Here is an 18474-nt window from a genome sequence, read left to right as displayed (position 1 = left end):
GCCTGGTGAGCTCCCCCTGCTCATTCTCCTCAGCAGAAACTTTTGGATTTACCAGCTCCTGGTTTGTCGACAGATTTCTCCATTTTTCCTGAGAATATTCCAGAGGGAGAGAGAAGTTTCTGTCCCTGTTTACTGCCACTCCTCAGCCAAGGTTAGCACATCAGGAACAGAGGGAGGGAGAGGGGAGCCACAACTGCAGAATCCCAAAGGCCTGTGAGGGGACAGAGCTGGGGACACTGGGATGGACAAGGAAGGGGAGGGAGGTTTTGGCCAGAGAAGAACCTGATGCCTGCAGCCAGATATCTGTGAGCAAGAGGAAGGGGTGCCAGAGAATCCTGGGAATCTGAGGGCATGGGAGGAGCACTCAGGCATGCTGGAACAGGAATTCTGGGACTGGTCCCAGCACTGCCAGGAAGCCCCAAAGCTTCGCTCTCAAGAGAAATTTGGATTTGGGTCCGCACAAGCTGGGCCCTGAGCCCCAGCTTGGGTGAGTGAAGTCCCACTGCCCTTTAAGGGCATCTCCAGGTCCATATGTCAGGAGCTAAATCCATCCTGGATCTGACCTCATGGACCTAAGGGGTCACTGACTTGCAGAAATGCTCTGCATTATGTGAGATGGGTAAGGAATTCCTGGGGGCTGCATCCAAGGAGTTACAGACAACACTGCCAGGTCCAAATGGAAACCAGCAACTCACAACTTATAACAGAAATAAAAAATAATAAATACATAAATCTAAACACAAAATACCACCTCAAACACTTCTTCCACACAACAAAATAACAACACCCTAAATACTTCCTAAAACAATACCTACATGCTTCCACCAACACCATTTTATAACCAACAAAACATTCAACCTCCTACTACACCACCTCTAACCCCTTCTGTTATTACACCTTCCAGTTCTAATAACATACAACAACAAAACCAACTACCAATTCCTTATACAAAAAACCTAAAAAAAATCTTTACAAAACACAAATGCACAAAATACAAACAAAAAATTAATCCCATTTCCTCATACTCCAAAAATAATCTGAAATAATAATACAAAAAAAACTTCAAAAACCACATCAAATTCTAGCAACTAAACAAAAATAATAATTTTTAAAAATTAGTTATGCTGAGAGAGGAGCTGGGACAATGTCTGGCCTTGTAGGGATTCCAACTTGGTTGCAAAATGCCCTCAACAATCCCAAACTTTTGGACTGGCCTGGCCTAACTTATGGACTGGTCCATACTGGGACCTGCAGTGTTTAATGTGACATCAGACTGGGGGGACACCTTATCTGGGGCTTCCCACACTGGAAGGGGCTGATAAGAGAAGTGGAGAGCCTGCCATGACAGGAGGAGGAAGAAGGGTTTAAAGTGGAAGGAGGAGGTTTAGACTGGACAGAGGAAATGCACAGTGAGGGTGTGGGGTAATGCTGAGAGTAATTAATGAAGGTTGTGCTTGGAAGGGAGATTTCAGCCCCTAGCACTGATGGAGCTCAGGCAGAGCTTGGAGGGAAGGTGGAGAGGGGCTTTGAACCAGAGCCTGTGGTGACAGGACAAGGGGTGAGATTTAAACTGAAATGGGAGCACTGGGGAGGGGTGGCACAGGATTTGTCAGGCCAGAAGCTCACACAGGGAAGCCACAGGAGCAAACTCTGCTCCTGGTGACAGCCAGGCCACAAAGCTGTCCCTGCTGGGCCCTGCAGTGCCCTGCCACCCCCAGGCGAGCCCCCCTGCTCTGCTGCAGCACCTGAATTGTCACTGGCCTGTGCCACACAGGCAGGGCTGAGCCCAGCAGCACAGACCTTCAGGAAACACCGCTGGATTTCCTTCCTGCAGGTTAATTCTGCCCCAGGAGGACTCAGATCCACACTCCCAAGTCCCATGGACATCTCCACCTATGAAATTTGGTTAACAGAAAATAACCAGGACACTCAGGTGGGTCAGGGCCTGCCAAGTTCCCCCTTTGCTCAGCACAGAGGGAGGGAGAAGACCTCAAAGCACTTTTCTATCCCCAAACTCTCAGTCCCTAAAAGACCAGAGAAGGGGAAGAGATGACACCCCCGTGGCTGTGCTGCACCTTACCCTGGGAATGGGGCACCATCCTGGGCTCTGGCAGTGCCTGCAGGGGCAGCAGGGAATGCTCCTGACTCCCTGGGCCTCCTGGCATGAGGGAGGTGAGGAACAGGATTTAGGGGGTGAGAGCCAGACCTGGCTGGGCAGCACATCCCAAAATCAGCTCCTGTCAGTGCCACTGTGTGCTGGGTGTCTTCCACAGGGAAAGCAGGGGCTGGTGTGAGGTGTAAACATCAGCTAAAAAATCCCAGCTGTGCTACAGAAAGTTTGTGAGGTGGGAAGTTCCCTCCAGGCTCTGATAAGCAGAGGTGGGGATCAGAGAAGGATAAACACTTCCCAGAGCACCCAAAACAAGAAGGATGCTCCTTTCCCCATTTCCTACCCAGGCACAGGGGTGCACAAGAGGGGTGCTTGTGCCACATTCGTGGAACAGCCTGAGCTCCAGGAGATGTTGCAGTGAGTTCATTAACTTGGGGTTACTGTTTTGGGGCTCACAGCCAAGACAGAGTCAGGTAAAGCAGAAAAAAAAAAAAAAGGTATTTTATGTTATTCTTTATGGGAAATTAAGACAGAATATTAATTTCTCCTCAGGAGGGAATCTCTGGGAGATTCTGTGGAGGAAGGGCAGTGCCAGCCTGGCCACATCCCTGGTGCCAAGGGATGTGCTGGGCATGGTGTGGAAGCTCACACAGGGAAGTCACAGAGGTGCAGCAGGAGCAATCCCTGTTCCTGTGCCCTGGTGACAGCCAGGCCTCTGACAGTGCCCAGAACCCCCAGACCTCCCTGAGAGCACAGCCAGGACTCTGCTCCCACCCCAAAACCCCACTCGGGGGCTGCAGCGTCTGCACACAGGGGCTGCAGCAGGGCCATGGAGCCTCCATAGAATTCCAGCGATCCAGGTGCCACCTGGTGTCCAAGCACAGCTCTGCACAGGGAGCCCAGCACACTGGAATGGAAAATTCAGCCTGTTTCAGGTTCAATTCCCTCCATCAGGGATATTTCCAGGGTTGGGGCAGCCCCAGCTTCTCTGGGCACCGTGTGCCAGGGCCTCCCCGTGCTCCCAGGGAACAATTCCTTCCCAATGTCCCATCCATCCCTGGCTCTGGGAAGCCATTCCCTGAGGCCTGGCACTCCAGGCCCTGCTGTTGCAGTCTGGGACTTGGAGAAACCCTCTCTGACACTCATGGTTATGACACTGATGCCTTTCCCAGTTCTCCCTCCCCAGCTGAAGGACCCTGATCCACCAGACCTTCCTCACACAGGAGCTGTGTTAGACCTTTGATCATCCTCCTCCACCCCCAGTCTAATCCTATCACAATTTCTATCTAAGGGATTTCTCTGGATACCCACTGGAGTAACCCTGACTCATTGCCTGCTTCATGTTGTAGTGACCAGTACTACAAACAGTCCCCAAAAGGGCTTTGGGACACTGGGAGCGCAAAGTGCAGAGGCTGTTATGGACAGAACTCACAGAAATCATGGCATTTTAAATAACTGCAGGAAAATTCTCCTGAATCGGCTCTGCAGCTCCCTGCAAAGCTTTTGCTGGACTGAGAGGCATAACAGGGGTGTCCACCCCACCTGGCCTCTTGAAAAGGAGTTCAGGGTGCTCCCCTCATGTGCAGTGATGCTAAAAACTCACCAACATTTACTCTGAGGAGCAGAATTCCCTCCATTCCTTCCAACAGTGGATGACACTGCCCTGCCAGGGACATGCTTGACCCTTGGGAGAACGGGAGCCAAAAAGGTGTGGGGATGAAACAGACAAACAACAGGTCAGGTAAGAAAAATACTGCCTCTTCTTTAATGTTCAAAGACATCAGTAAACAAACAGAACCGTACAGACAGAGGCTGAACCCCCCCTCCCCAAACAGCACGTTCCAAACCACCACAGGTACCAGGTGAGGACTTGGGAGAAAGGAGCAGCAAAATCTGGCATTGGAGGGATGGCCAAGGGAAATCTCTGCTGGGTGAGGGCAGGAACAGAGCACTTGGAGGAAGCAGCTTCCCTCACCCAGCAGTAGAGCAACATCTGCTGGGTACAGCCCAGGAACTGTTTCCTCTCAGAGCAAACAGCCCAGATCTCTTGCTGACACACAGGAGGACCATGTGTGAACTTGGGAAACACAGCTGGAAGCCACATTAGAGGTGCAGGACACACCAAGTACTGACCTGGGCAGCCAAACCTCTGTTCCACAGGCATTTAAGCCTCCCAAGCAATAAACACAACAGGGAGGTTGTGTCCAACTTGGCCAAGTGCTGCAGAACTCGTTTGTGAATGCAGATGTGGGTGTGGGGGGAAGGAATGAGCCTATGCTCTGCACACATCCTTCCATCCACTCCACTGAGCTGCTCCAAGGACATCCTGACCCCTACCCCACAACTGGCCTGGTCTTCTCCAATAATTCCTGGAGCTGTGGAGCATCAGCTGCTTGAGAAGCGACATCAGGAGCAGCTCTCAGTGCAAGCTGCAGAGGACGCTGGGGTGGTACCTGAGTGGAGGTCAGGGACAGCAGGATGGATCCTGACTGCTGCAGAGAGGCAGAGATCGTAGGCACAGCTGCTCCAGCTCCCAGCTGGCTGGCAGGAGCCTGCATGGGAACCATGGAACGTGGCTCAGGCTCTGAGGGCAGTCCCACAGCTGCCAGCCAGGACTCAGCACGGCTCCACTCCCAGAGCGGTGACAGCCGGAACCGTGACGTGGTGACGAGTAAGGAACTCATGTCACCTCTGTGCCTCTCCAGGTGGCAGAAGCCTGCAGTGGGACTGTCTCTGCTGCCACCACACGCAGTCCAAGATGAAGACAGGGCTAAACTGGCTCCTGCAGGGCCCAGGTATGTGCTCCAAGCATCTGTGTCCAAGGCGGGAGGCCCCGCAGCCCAGAGGCCAGGGCAGAGCCCTCAGATCTCCACGTCACTCTCCTTGTCATTGTCGTGGTCACCGTCGTAGAACTCGTTGGGAGCTTCAGGCCTGGGGGAAGAGAAATCCCTGTCAGGGAGGGGAGAGGAACCTGGCACCCTTGGGGCCTGAGGGAATGTCATATTAGGAGACCACAGAAGCTTCTTGGGTAAAAACAAAGAGACTCAGAAGTGACTTCCCTGCCCATGAGAATGATGGGCTTTAAGGTCCCTTCCAACCCCGAATTCTGGGATTCTGTGGCTTGCTCTAGGACTCGGGTGGATTCCTCTGTACCCCCTCCCAGGGGCAGGAAGGGAAGCCCACTGCTCCAGAAGAAGCTCTGGTACCTGCTGTAGTTTTCCTCGGAGCCCCTCTCCTCTGGATCGGGCTCATCCGTGCGGTCGTAGCTGAGCAGGTCCGAGGGCACGTCGTGGATCTGCACGCTGGGAGCGTGGTTCAGCATCTTCAGGTTCTCAAATATGGTCTGCCTGATCTGATCCAGGTACTACAGGGACAGAACACACAGGGATCACCACAGTGAGATGTGTCACAGCTCTGTCACCTGCCTGCATCACCTCTGTGCTGGCCAAGAGCAACAAATTTGTGCAAAAAGTCACTTATCAGAGCAGAGTGAATTTAATTATTGACACTCAAGCAGGAAACACTGAGACAACCCTGTTGTTTCTCATTGTTTTTTTGCCCTGGGCTCCAGCTGGTTTCACAGGACACAGCATCAACCACAGGATTTTGGAAATTCCAAGCTGATATTGCAGCATGGCTGCAGGCACTCACCTGCCTCGAGTTCTGATTCTCAATCCTCGTGCTGACATCAGGGTGAAGGGTGAAGTCTGGAGCAAAGTATTCAAAGTACTCTGAGATGGAAGGAGGCAGAGTTAGAGCACAGAGGGCCAGAAGCTGTGCAGAGAGCAGAGCTCACCCTCCCACCTGTCTGGGGGACAGCAGAGCTTAAAAAGCACACTGATATTCAACCCTGAGTGCGAGGGCTTAGACAAAACAACAGGAAATGGTGCAAACTAAATCACCCTGGACACACACGGCAGTGTCTGCCCAGCAAAGTGGGTGGTGGGAGATCACAGAATGGTTTGGGTTGGAAGGGACCTTAAACCTCATCACATTCCAACCCCTTGTCATGGGCAGGGACACTTTCCACTAGACCAAACCCCATCCAACCTGGCCTTGGACACTTCCAGGCATGGCTAAGGCCATCTCCAAGGTCAGGAAGTGCTGACACTTTGGCCCTGGTCAATGCAGAATAAAACATCCCAAGAATTTCAACTGAGTTTTTGAGGAAAAAAGGCAACTCCAACTTACCACTGTATGGGAGCTCGTCACTAATTGGTTCATCCACGAGCAAGGATGTTTCGTAAGTCCTGGAAACATAGCAAAAGAGGAGCTCAGGAAGTGGGAAATGCAGGGACAAATCCCCCAGAAGTGCCCAAGCAGTGCCCCTCACCAGGCAGAGGGGACTCACCAGCACCGTGCCACGTTCCGGACCGTGTAACCTCCTCCTCCCAGCACCAGCAAGGGGATGTTGAAGCTCTTCACGTACTCCACACACTCCCTACAAACCCCAAAGAGGAAAATGCCAGAGCTGGAAACTGCAGCACAGGTTCATGTGTCAGAAATGCTCCCCTGAACTCCAACACCACCATAGCTGGTGTGACACACCTGGAGCTTCCACCCAGCAATCTCCAGCACAGGGGTTGGGTTGGAAAGGACCTTAAGGTTCATCTCATTCCACCCCTGCCATGGGCAGGGACACCTTCCACTGTCCCAGGCTGCTCCAAGCCCCAGTGTCCAACCTGGCCTTGGGCACATCCAGGGATCCAGGGGCAGCCACAGCTGCTCTGGGCACCCTGTGCCAGGGCCTGCCCACCCTGCCAGGGAACAATTCCTCATTCCCAATATCCCATCCATCCCTGCCCTCTGGCAGTGGGAAGCCATTCCCTGTGTCCTGTGCCTCCATCCCTTGTTCCCAGTCCCTCTCCAGCTCTCCTGGAGCCCTTTGAGGCCCTGGAAGGGGCTCTGAGTTCTCCATGGAGGCTTCTCCTCTCCAGGTGAGCACCCCCAGCTCTCCCAGCCTGGCTCCTGTCCTAGGACCATCTCCATGGCCTCCTCCTCCTCTGCAGCACCTCGTACAAAGCCTCATTCCCAGACCCCCTCCAGTCACACAAATGTTAAAAAAACCTCAAAAACTGCTGGCAGGCCAAAGTCAAAAGTCCAACCTCACAGCAGAGACTCCTCAGAGCCCTTCAGGTAGTTTTTCTGTGCCCAACCCTGCTGTACTTACCCATGGCCTCTTATACTGAGGTTAAAACATCCCAACCGGTCACAACCCAGAGAATCAGCACCACACTGGGGAACAGAAAAACAAGGGAATTTTGGCACTGCACTCCAGATCCACACCAGGGGACAGAAGGTTAACACAGATACAGCCCTCTGAGCCCTCTGCAGCCTCTGAAGGCATGGATGCGTGCACAGAAGTTTGCTTCCTTACCTGCAGGACTATGCAGGTGGGCTGATAGTAATCTACCACCTGGTTAATGACTGGCTGGAAGAGGTGCTTATAACCTTTGGAGAGAGAGGTGGATTTGTCATGGCTCTGGAGCAGGAGGACCAGGAAACCCCTGGGGCCAAGGGGAAAGGGAAGGGAACACCTACTTTGGTCGTCGATGCCATCTCTGAGGGGCACGTTGAGACAATAGTAACGGCCACTCTCGGCACCAACCTCATACATGTCACCTGCAAAACACAACAGGCACAACAGCCCTGACACTTCAGAGCTGTGCAAAGGCCAGGTCTGAGCTGGGCTGAGTCTTTCTACCTAATCAGGACCCCTTTCTTACAAGCAACTACAGTTCTGTTCCCCTCTAATCACTTTCTCCCACCATTTCCCCCTGCAGCTCAAATTTTGTGATTTACTTTTTTCTACGCCAGCAGAGCTTCCAAGGGATTCTGAAGCAGTTTTCCACTAGAAGTTAAAAACTTACCAGTGCCAGGAAAGAAATAGTTGCCATATTTGTGAAATGACACTGTCATGACACGATCTGTCAGGTAGAAAGCCTCCTGCACCCCGTCCCCGTGATGGATATCGATGTCGATGTACAGCACCCGGGGGTGATACCTGTGGAATACATCAAAGTTGGGATTCCAGGCATTTGTACACACTCAAACATCTTCCTTTGATGTGCTTGGAAATTGGTATTCAAAACATGTTCTTCTGAGGTGGTTTGAAATGGATACTAGAACAAAAACGTTTTTAAATGGGGCCAGAAATGTCTTGGAAAAGAACTTGTTTAAGCAGCTGGGTGCTCAAAAGTTGCAGATTGTTGTTTCCAATGTGCTTATAGTTAATCTTTAAGAGCTCCAGTGATTTTAATCATATCAGGAAATGAAAGGCAAGCTGGCATGGAGGAGGTGGGAAATGGAGCACTGTGTCCCAGCTGGTGAGCACCCAAAAATTCCAGGCTGGGCTAAATTTACTGGAGAAGCAGCCAGAGACACAGAGTCAGAAGCAAACTCAAAATGCAGTCACCTGCTGCAGAAATGGTTCCTGGAAACAGGCAACAGAAGAATAGGGACATAAATACAGCCCAGTTACCCCTCAGGGGATATTATTTGAGGCCTCTGGCAGATGAGATTAGGAAATGGGAGTGCAGGGATTGCCAGGGAAATCCTGGGTTCCAAACAGAGCAGGGAAGGGGGAACCAGTACATCCCATAAATCTGACTGAGAGCAAGTAAACTTGCCAGCAGTCATGTAACTATTGTTTGATCAACTCCAAATCCTTTTTAATTCCATGACAACTTGTCTGAGGTTCAGTGACAAGGAGGACACTTTGAAGTACCAAAAAAAATTTAAAAAAAATCTCAGATCAATTCAAGACACTAAAGGTATTTCTGTAACTTTTCCTCTCATTCTGAACTTATTTTTCATTTCCTAAAGTGAAAAATAACCTGACTCTTTTCTATGGAGACCAAGTGTCCTTTGATCATCCATGTGCAGCACAAATCCTGTTCTTAAGGTGCCCAACAAAGATTTGAGTCACTTTTGTGTCTCCAGTGAACCAAAACTTGCATTTACCTACAGAAGTCTCACTGTGGCAAAAGGGTTGAGACTCAGGAGCCCCTGAAATGGGATTGAAGAACTCTTCTGTACCCCTCAAGCTCCCTGAGCGATAACAAAACATCTGACTCCAACAAAACTGGAATGAGATGTTCCAATGCTCAAACCCTGTCTTGTGTCTTAAAGATAAGGCCAGGACAAAATTGGGCTTCCTGGATTCCAGAAAGGCAAATGAGGCAGGGAAATAGAAAAAGCAGAGGGAAAGCACAAAGCAGCCAGCAGAGCTCAGCCCTTGGCCCTGTCCTTACTTGAGCAGCTCCAGGATGCCAATCACGATGTCATTGACATAACAAAAGCCCGAAGCCTGGAAGAGAGAGAAACCCCAAGAGTTTAGGATGAGATCAACACAGAGCCCAGGCCCCAAAGACAAGAGGAATGCACAGATCTCATTACCTCAAACTTTTTGGCATGATGGAGGCCCCCTGCCCAGTTTATGGCAATGTCACAGATCTAAGAGAGGAAAGAGAAGTGAGTTTAAAGTGACAATATGGTGACAACAACCCTGTACCCTCCTTCCCACTTCCACCTGCCCATCCCAGGGGTCCACAACACCCTCCTGGCTTTTCCTCCTCCTCAGCTCCAGCTGGGCTCCAAGAGATCAGCACCTCAGCCCCCTTACCTTGTTGTTCAGCTGTGTTGCTCCCTGCAGGGAGGCCCCAGTGTAACGAGAGCAAAATTCAAAGAGGCCTGGAAACACTGGGCTGAAAAAGAAACCACATTCCAACTCAGAACTCCTCATTCCTTCCCTTTTCAGCAGAGCACAGCCAGGAATCAAACTGGCCAGGGTTAACACCTGAACAAGAATAAAGCTCAGTTCTCTGTGAAAGAGTTAATTTGGGATCAGGATCACTCTGACCCTGCCTGTAACTCACTGAGCCCCAGCAGGGGAGTGAGCTGGCTGCAAACACAGTGGGAATACAAGGGAACTGAGAGTGATCCCCAAAGCTTCTAAACCAGCCTTGAGAAGGCTTCACTGTTTCTAAAAGCTGTCAGAGTCTATCCTGCAGCTCTGCTGGGGTGTGCCCACAGCTGGGACATGATGAGACACTGCCTCAGGAGAGGGGGGGACTGCAATAGCTCCCAATCCCAGAATGATTTGGGTGGGAAAAGAACTTAAGAGTTCCACTCCCTGCCATGCAGGGACACCTTCCACTGTCCCAAGCCCCATCCAGCCTGGCCTGGGACACTGCCAGGGATCCAGAGGCAGCCACAGCTGCTTTGGACACCCTGTGCCAGGGCCTGCTCACCCTCCCAGGGAACAATTCCTTCCCAATATCCCATCCAGCTCTGCCCTTTGGCAGTGGGAAGGCATTCCCTGTGTCTTGTCCCTCCATCCCTTGTCCCAAGTCCCTCTCCAGCTCTCTTGTCAGCTTCTTCAGGTACTGGAAAGCCACAATGAGGTCACCCTTTCCCTTCTCCAGGCTGAACAATCACAGCTATGCCAGCAGAGCTGCTCCATCCCTCTGCTCATCCTGGTGCCTCCTCTGGATTTGCTCCACCATGTTCTTTGATCCCCAGAGCTGGATACCGCATCAAATTCTTACCAAAGACAGTTGCCACACACCAGAAGAACCGGAAACCCTTCCAGAACAAGCAGAGTCTGCAACCCAACAAGCCCAAATCTAGACCCAAAAAGGAGCACTGCAACACCCCCAGTGAAGAGAAAGGAATCAAGGAGGCTCCACACCCTTATCCACACATGTCTTAGGCTGGAAATAGGGGTGTGTATTCTATCTGCCATCAGTTAGAGCTGGGGCAGATACCCTCTGTTCATGGGGCAGTTTTCTTTATCTCTCCCACACCCAATCCTCCCTCCAGGAGATCTCTGCTGTTCATGGCCACTGAGTGTCCCTGCACGGCTGAGAAAATTCCATCATCCCATGGGGAGATGCTCCACCCAGGGGAGGAGCCAAGCATTCCTACCTGGATACAATCTGACCTTGGAACACCACAGCAGCCTTTGCCCACTGCATTCCCAGGGGAGCAGCTTTCTTCCCCACTGCATTCCCAGAGGAAGCCCAGGCCCATCTCCAGCAGCCCTGGAGCTTCAGAGGAAAGTGATCCCTTGTGCAGGATCCCTGCTCCAGCAGAAGCACAGCTGGCACTGCAGGAGGGCTGAGCCACCATGGGATGGGACTGCTGCCACCAGCCTGACCCACAGGCTGCCAGGGCCTGCTCTGACTCTGGCAGTGTTTGGTTTTGTTTGTACTATTGCATTTGTATTTTTAATTTCCCTAATAAAGAACTGTTATTCCTATTCCCATATCTTTGCCTGAGAGCCCCTTAATTTCAAATTTATAACAATTCAGAGGGAGGGTGTTTACATTTTCCATTTCAGGGGAGGCTCCTGCCTTCCTTAGCACCCACCTGTCTGTTCAAACCCAGACAGCACAGGAGGGCAGGCTCCTCGTGCTGCCTAAACCAAGGCAGGAATGGCACATTCCAGAAGAGCTGCAGGGCCCAGGGCAGGGCAGCTCCTGGGGCACTCACCAGTCGTCGCCCACGTTGAAGGCGTTGAGGCTCTTGGTGAAGCCCTGCATGTTGTTGGGGCTCACCCTCTGCAGGAAGTCGATGTAATCCTCGGAGTGGAAGCGGCACATGTCATGCTGGGATGCCTGGTAGGGCTTGAACACCTTCCAGAGACAAAAGGAGGAGTTATTCTCCATCCAAACTCTGTTTCCTTGGGCTGGAAGGAATCTCAAGCTAATTGACAAGTGGCCTGCATGAGGTACATAAAAGATGTGCAAACACTGGCACTTGTGTTCATTTAAATTCAACAGCTGCTCCACAAAACCTGCTTGTCCTTTCATTTTTTCCCTTTCATAAATCCAAATCCTGCCTCTGCTGACTGCAGCTCTCGCCATAAAATTTCTTCCTTCCCCATGGCACATTGCCCTGCTGGGGCAGCAAAATAAACCACAGCTTTTCCTTCCCTGGGGGGATCCTTCCTTCCTCATTCACCAATATAAGACCTTGATTTGGGGTGGTTCTGATCCCTCTAAGATTTATTGACAGGTCCCAAATTATTTGGGGATCCTCCCAGACAGATGAAGAGCTGCCTAAGTTTCGTTTCCTTTGGAAAGGAAAATGGAAGGAATGGTCAGGGAGGTGGATGGACTCAAATCCAGGATCTTGTGACAACACAGGTTTGGCACTTAGGGCACATCCCTCACTAGAGGGAAGTTAAAAATTAACATCACTGGGAGTTAAAAATTAACACAACCATCTCTTATCAATTCAATTGATAAGAGATCTTTTCTGTGATTCCACTTACTATTTTAATTTCTCTTATTTTAAGCAAGCACATGACAGAAAAAGTGGAACATGAACACAACAGAAGATGCACAAGCTGGTCTCCAAAGGGAAATTCCTCAGGACAACTGCACCATGCTCCTGCTTCCTGTGCTGAGCCAGAAACCTGGTCCTTTTCAGAGCCACAATAAACCAGAACAAGCCCATCTCCTCCTCTCCTGGTGTTTTCCATGTGGAATTTGGTGTTTCTCAGAGGCTGCTGCCTCTGACAACTCAAACAGGGGATGAGGTGACTCCTTATTCCCAGGGATCCCCCAGGAATCCTGATGGTTCATTAAACCAAACCAGACCAAAAGTGATGGCAGAGAGAGGAGAAGTGGCTCTCACTGGACAGCCAGAGGCTCTCAGAGTAAGGATGTGGGACTCAAAGAGAAAGGGAGGGGAAAACCAGGCTGGAATGTTCACTCAGCTGCTGGCAGAACAAACCTGGCTCCTTGCAGCCTTCCCAGCAATCCCACCCACGTTCCTGAGCTGGGGAAGGTGGGAAGAGGCAAACCCAGCCCAACAGGATCGCAAGCTTTGATTGTAAGGAGGCACAAACGATGCAACCACAAGGCAAAATCAGCAGGAATTCACAGTCCCAACGCTCCAAACCCCTGGTTTTATTTGTTCCTGACTTTGCCAGTCCCTGACTGTTTGGGGATGAAGATGTCTCTGAGGTTTTCAGCTTCCCAGTAGCAGCTTGTGGAAAACATGACCCCTCAAAAAAAGAATTTCAAGACTGAAAATGTAGAGCTCTGCCCACTGCCTCCTTGAGGCAGGGATTTGCCATTTAGAAGTGGTAGGTCAGAACATGTTTCTTGGCTGTTCCTGCAAGGAAAAGCCCAACTCTGGGGAAGTTACTTGCAAAAATTAAAAAAAGAAAAAAACAACAAAAAAACCTCTGGGGAAGTTACTTCTGGAAATAATAATAATAATAATAATAATAGTAATAATAATAAATCTCTGGGGCAGTTACTTGTGGAAATAATAAAAAAACTCTGGAGTAGTTACTTGTAGAAGACATTTGTGGAAATTAAAAAAAAAAAAACAACAAACAACTCTGGGGAAGTTACTTGTGGAAATCCACACATAAAGATATGGAAAAAAAACTTTGCAAAGACTCCCCACAGTCCCCCCAAGTGCTGCATATCCACACAGTCACTGCCCAGGATGTGGTTTTATTTGGGAATTTTATTAATAAAGGAAATTCCTCTCATGTCTAAACAACTAAAATTCTTTTCATAAATTGCATCCCTACAGTTGCCTGACCTCCGCAGCTCCTTGGAATCTTCTACAGCTGCACCAACAGCGCAGGACTGAGCTCAACAACATCAGTGAACCTGCCACCCACCCGTGGGGCTAAAGCTCCACAAGATCAGTGAACCTGTCACCCACCCGTGGGGCTAAAGCTCCACAACATCAGTGAACCTGTCACCCACCCGTGGGGCCAAAGCTCTACAAGATCAGTGAACCTGTCACCCACCCGTGGGGCCAAAGCTCTACAACATCACTGAACCTGTCACCCACCCGTGGGGCCAAAGCTCTAAAAGATCAGTGAACCTGTCACCCACCCGTGGGCTCCAAAGCTCCACAACATCAGTGAACCTGTCACCCACCCGTGGGCTCCAAAGCTCCACAACCTCAGTGAACCTGCCACCCAGCCGTGGGGTCAAAGTTCTACAACCTCATTGTATCTGTCACCCACCCGTGGGGCCAAAGCTCCACAACCTCACTGAACCTGTCACCCACCCGTGGGGCCAAAGCTCCACAACCTCACTGAACCTGTCACCCACCCGTGGGGCCAAAGCTCCACAACCTCACTGAACCTGTCACACATCACTGAACCTGTCACCCACCCGTGGGGCCAAAGCTCTACAACATCAGTGAATCTGTCACCCACCCGTGGGGCCAAAGCTCCACAACCTCACTGAACCTGTCACCCACCCGTGGGCTCCAAAGCTCCACAACCTCAGTGAACCTGTCACCCACCCGTGGGGCCAATGTTCCACAACCTCACTGAACCTGTCACCCACCCGTGGGGCCAAAGCTCCACAACATCACTGAACCTGTCACCCACCCGTGGGGCTAAAGCTCCACAACATCAGTGAACCTGCCACCCACCCGTGGGGCTAAAGCTCTACAAGATCAGTGAACCTGTCACCCAGCCGTGGGGCTAAAGCTCCACAACATCACTGAACCTGTCACCCACCCGTGGGGCCAAAGCTCCACAACCTCAGTGAACCTGCCACCCAGCCGTGGGGCTGAAGCTCCACAACATCAGCGAACCTGTCACCCACCCGTGGGGCTAAAGCTCCACAACATCAGTGAACCTGCCACCCACCCGTGGGGCTAATGCTCCACAACATCAGCGAACCTGTCACCCACCCGTGGGCTCCAAAGCTCCACAACCTCAGTGAACCTGTTACCCAGCCGTGGGGCCAAAGCTCTACAACCTCATTGTATCTGTCACCCACCCGTGGGGCCAAAGCTCCACAACCTCACTGAACCTGTCACACATCACTGAACCTGTCACACATCACTGAACCTGTCACCCACGCGTGGGTGGCAGCCCCGGGGGCTCGGGAGTGGAGCCTGTGACACTCGCTGAGCCCTCCGCGGTGCCCTGCCGTGCCCACCGCCGCCCGCTGGGGACACGCGTGGCTTACGATCATTTTCTTGTAGAGGCCGTAGTGCAGCACCAGGCTGTGCGTGAGCGCCAGGCGATGCGGCTTCATGGGGTGCCCCGCGCCTGCAACGGAACCGCGCGGGATTAACGGGGCGGCGGGGGCACAACGGCCGCCGCCGCCGCCCGCCGAGCACCGCGCTCCGCACAGGTCCGGGGCTGAGGGGGACGGGCGGGAACGGGGGAGCGGGGACAGCGGGGAGCGGGCTGCGCCGCACCCCCGCCTCCAGCCGGCCCGGCCCGGCCCAGCCCCGGCCGCACGGCGGCCGCTCCGCCGCGCAGCCCCGGCGCTGTCCCGGCCCCGCTCGCACCGTAGTGGAAGTTGCCCACGTCCGGGTCGTAGAAATAGGCCACGGTCTTCGCCATGGCGGACAGGCCGCGCCGCGCGCCGCGCTCCCGCTTACGTCATCGCGCCGCGACACCCGCACGGGGCCGAGGCCGGGCTGGGGCGGGGCCACGGCAAAGACACGCCCATAAGTGGGCGTGGCCACCAGCGGGGGCGTGGCCACGCCGCGGTCCCGGCGTCGCCCCCCGCTCCTCCAGACGGGTCCCAGGTGCCACCAGCGCCTCAGAGCTGCGCCCAGGCTCGCCCCGCTGCTCCCTGGTGCCCACACACCGCCCCCGTCACCCCAGCTGCCCCCAGGTACCGCGGTCACATCGCGGGCTCACCTGCCTGCCCCGCACCTGCCCCCGCTTACCGCCAGTTACCGGCTGGACTCTCTCCCATGACCCCAGCTCATCTCCCCAGTCATCCTCAGCTCCGCCAGTTATCCCTCACTGCCCCTCTCCTACTGCCAGCTCCTCCCAGTTACCCCCCAGCAGATCCCAGTTACTGCCAGCTCCTCCCAGTTACCCCCCCAGCAGATCCCAGTTATTGCCAGCTGCTCCCAGTTATCCCCAGCAGATCCCAGTTATTGCCACCTGCTCCCAGTTACCCCCAGCAGATCCCAGTTACTGCCAGCTGCTCCCAGTTACCCCCCCCCAGCAGATCCCAGTTACTGCCAGCTGCTCCCAGTTACCCCCAGCAGATCCCAGTTACTGCCAGCTCCTCCCAGTTACCCCCCAGCAGATCCCAGTTACTGCCAGCTGCCCCCAGTTACCCCTCCAGCAGATCCCAGTTATTGCCAGCTCCTCCCAGTTACCCCCAGCAGATCCCAGTTACTGCCAGCTGCTCCCAGTTACCCCCCCAGCAGATCCCAATTATTGCCAGCTCCTCCCAGTTACCCCCCAGCAGATCCCAGTTACTGCCAGCTGCTCCCAGTTACCCCCCCAGCAGATCCCAGTTACTGCCAGCTCCTCCCAGTTACCCCCCCACAGCAGATCCCAGTTATTGCCAGCAGATCCCAGTTACCCCCCCAGCAGATCCCAGTTACTGCCAGCTGCCCCCAGTTACCCCCCCAGCAGATCCCAGTTATTGCCAGCTCCTCCCAGTTACCCCCAGCAGATCCCAGTTACTGCCAGCTGCTCCCAGTTACCCCCCCAGCAGATCCCAGTTACTGCCAGCTGCCCCAGTTACCCCCCCCAGCTGCTCCCAGTTGCCCCCCAGCAGATCCCAGTTGCCCAGTTGCCCACTGGGTTCTCTTCTGCTGGCCTGCAGCTGCCTCCCAGTCATTCCCAGTTACTTCCAGATGCCTGCTGGATTCTCTCACATAATTCTACATCTGCTCCCTCAGCTGCCACCAGTCACTCGTCCCTCCTCCTCACCTGCTCCCAGTCACTCCCAGCTGCTCCAGTTACTCCCCGTGAGCCCAGCTGGCCACTGGATCTCTTCTCCAGGCCCACAGCTGGCCCCCAGTCACCCCCAGGCTCCCCTGTCACCCCCAGCTGCCGCAGCCCCCACCCCCGGGGCACAGGGGATGGGCAGGGGGCTTTCCCTGGGACACCCACACCCTGATGGGACTGGTTCCATTCCAATCCCTGAAGGATGGGGACCTGCCACTGCCAGCTGTCACCAGGTGCCACCCTGGGAGGGTGCAGGCTCTCCAGACCTTCGGGAAGAACCCTCTGGAGGCACCGCCGGGCGGGAGAAGGGCAAAAGCTGGGTGGGAAATCGCTGGGTGTGAGGAGGCAGCGGAATGGGGGAGAAGCTGGAGCTGACAAGGATGGAAACAGGAGCATGGTGTGAGCAGTGCTGGCTGGGAATGGCAGCACAGACCTGCTCCCAGCGGGCTGGAGAGAAGGAAGGACGGGCAGAGCAGCAAGCCTTGTCCAAAGGCTTGGAAAACCGAGGCAGAACTAATGCTTGGTCCTGGCAGCCTCCTGCTCGACGGCTTCCTGCAGTTTGGGATGAAGGAAGCTGCGCTGGAGACAGGCTCCTCAGCCCAGCGGGGTCTCAGACAGGGGCAGGACCCCCAGAGCTGCCTGAGCATGGGCACCAGGGCAGACGGGCACCGGGATGTTCCCTGGCATCTCAGTGGATGCCCGGCTGGGATTTCCAGGGGATGGAAACCCCTTGGAAGCAGCAAGAGGAGCTTTTTGTTTGTATGGGATGGGGCACGGCGGGATGGCCGGGAATTCCGGATGCTGTGCTGGCTGCAGGTGTCAAGGTGTGATGAAATGGTGGGGTTATTAAAGGATATCTCTGGATGTCTCTGTCCCCCCTTGTGGGGACACTGCCCCCTCCACACCGCTCCTTGTGTGGGTTTCCTTTCAGGGTCCCAGCTCCAGCGTGGAGCAAGGATCACAGAGGATCTCAGAATGGTTTGGGGGATAGGATTGGAAGGGACCTTAAGGATCATTTCCTTCCAGTCCCCTGCCAGGGGCAGGGACACTTCCAGAGGAGACCCAGGACCCTCTCGCCGTGACCCCGCAGGGCACAGCTGTGGCTGGGGACACTCAGAGAGGGCACCTGGCACCGAGCCCAGCACCCAGCGTGGGAAACTGGGAAATTCAGCACTCCTGGGCAACTGACCAATGTGATTAAGCAGAAGTTGTTTATTGTTTCCGTTATGCACTTATTTATACATTCTAACTCTCCTGCACACGCTGGTCACACATTTCTTATCGGTGCCTTTGTCTTGTCCACGTGTTCTGTGTGCACCTCTCAGAATCTGGGATTGGTCACAGTCCAGGTGCTTTGCTGCTCTTATTTAGTTCTTGTGGTCTTGGAATTCTGTTTCTCAGCTTCTTCTTCCTTATTTAGCACACTTTATGTCTTAGCAACGTTGATGGATTCTAGAGGGTTCTGAGAAAACTCTGGTAAGAACAGTTACAAGCTGGATGGCTGATGCACACTGAGGCCTAAGTTCAGATACCTTGCTACAGGAAATCACTGGGATTTCAACGTGCTGAGCAACACGGCTGTGCTGGGAGCTCCCGAAGCTCTGACGCTGCTCCCCCATGACGACTGTCCTGTCCCTGCTCCACCAGCTGCTGCCACCAG

General features: G+C 53.4%; 1 protein-coding gene across 1 annotated transcript; it reads right to left on the bottom strand.

Annotated features, from left to right (window-relative positions):
• Nucleotides 1-3852: 3852 nt before the first annotated feature.
• HDAC3 (histone deacetylase 3) lies at nucleotides 3853-15557 on the bottom strand. The gene is made up of 15 exons (XM_068205510.1): nucleotides 15404-15557; nucleotides 15076-15158; nucleotides 11606-11748; nucleotides 9735-9816; nucleotides 9509-9565; nucleotides 9364-9419; nucleotides 7981-8114; nucleotides 7652-7732; nucleotides 7488-7561; nucleotides 7281-7345; nucleotides 6462-6551; nucleotides 6302-6360; nucleotides 5762-5841; nucleotides 5317-5474; nucleotides 3853-5041 (listed from the first exon to the last, which is right to left on the bottom strand). The coding sequence occupies exons 1-15, from the start codon at nucleotides 15456-15458 to the stop codon at nucleotides 4972-4974; spliced, it is 1287 nt and encodes a 428-aa protein (XP_068061611.1). The 5' UTR covers nucleotides 15459-15557; the 3' UTR covers nucleotides 3853-4971.
• Nucleotides 15558-18474: the final 2917 nt, after the last annotated feature.

The sequence above is a fragment of the Anomalospiza imberbis genome, chromosome 15, assembly GCF_031753505.1.
Source record: "Anomalospiza imberbis isolate Cuckoo-Finch-1a 21T00152 chromosome 15, ASM3175350v1, whole genome shotgun sequence".
Classification (NCBI taxonomy): Eukaryota; Metazoa; Chordata; class Aves; order Passeriformes; family Viduidae; genus Anomalospiza; species Anomalospiza imberbis.
Note: the sequence above shows the minus strand (reverse complement) of the source record. Positions and strands in the feature narration are given on the sequence as shown.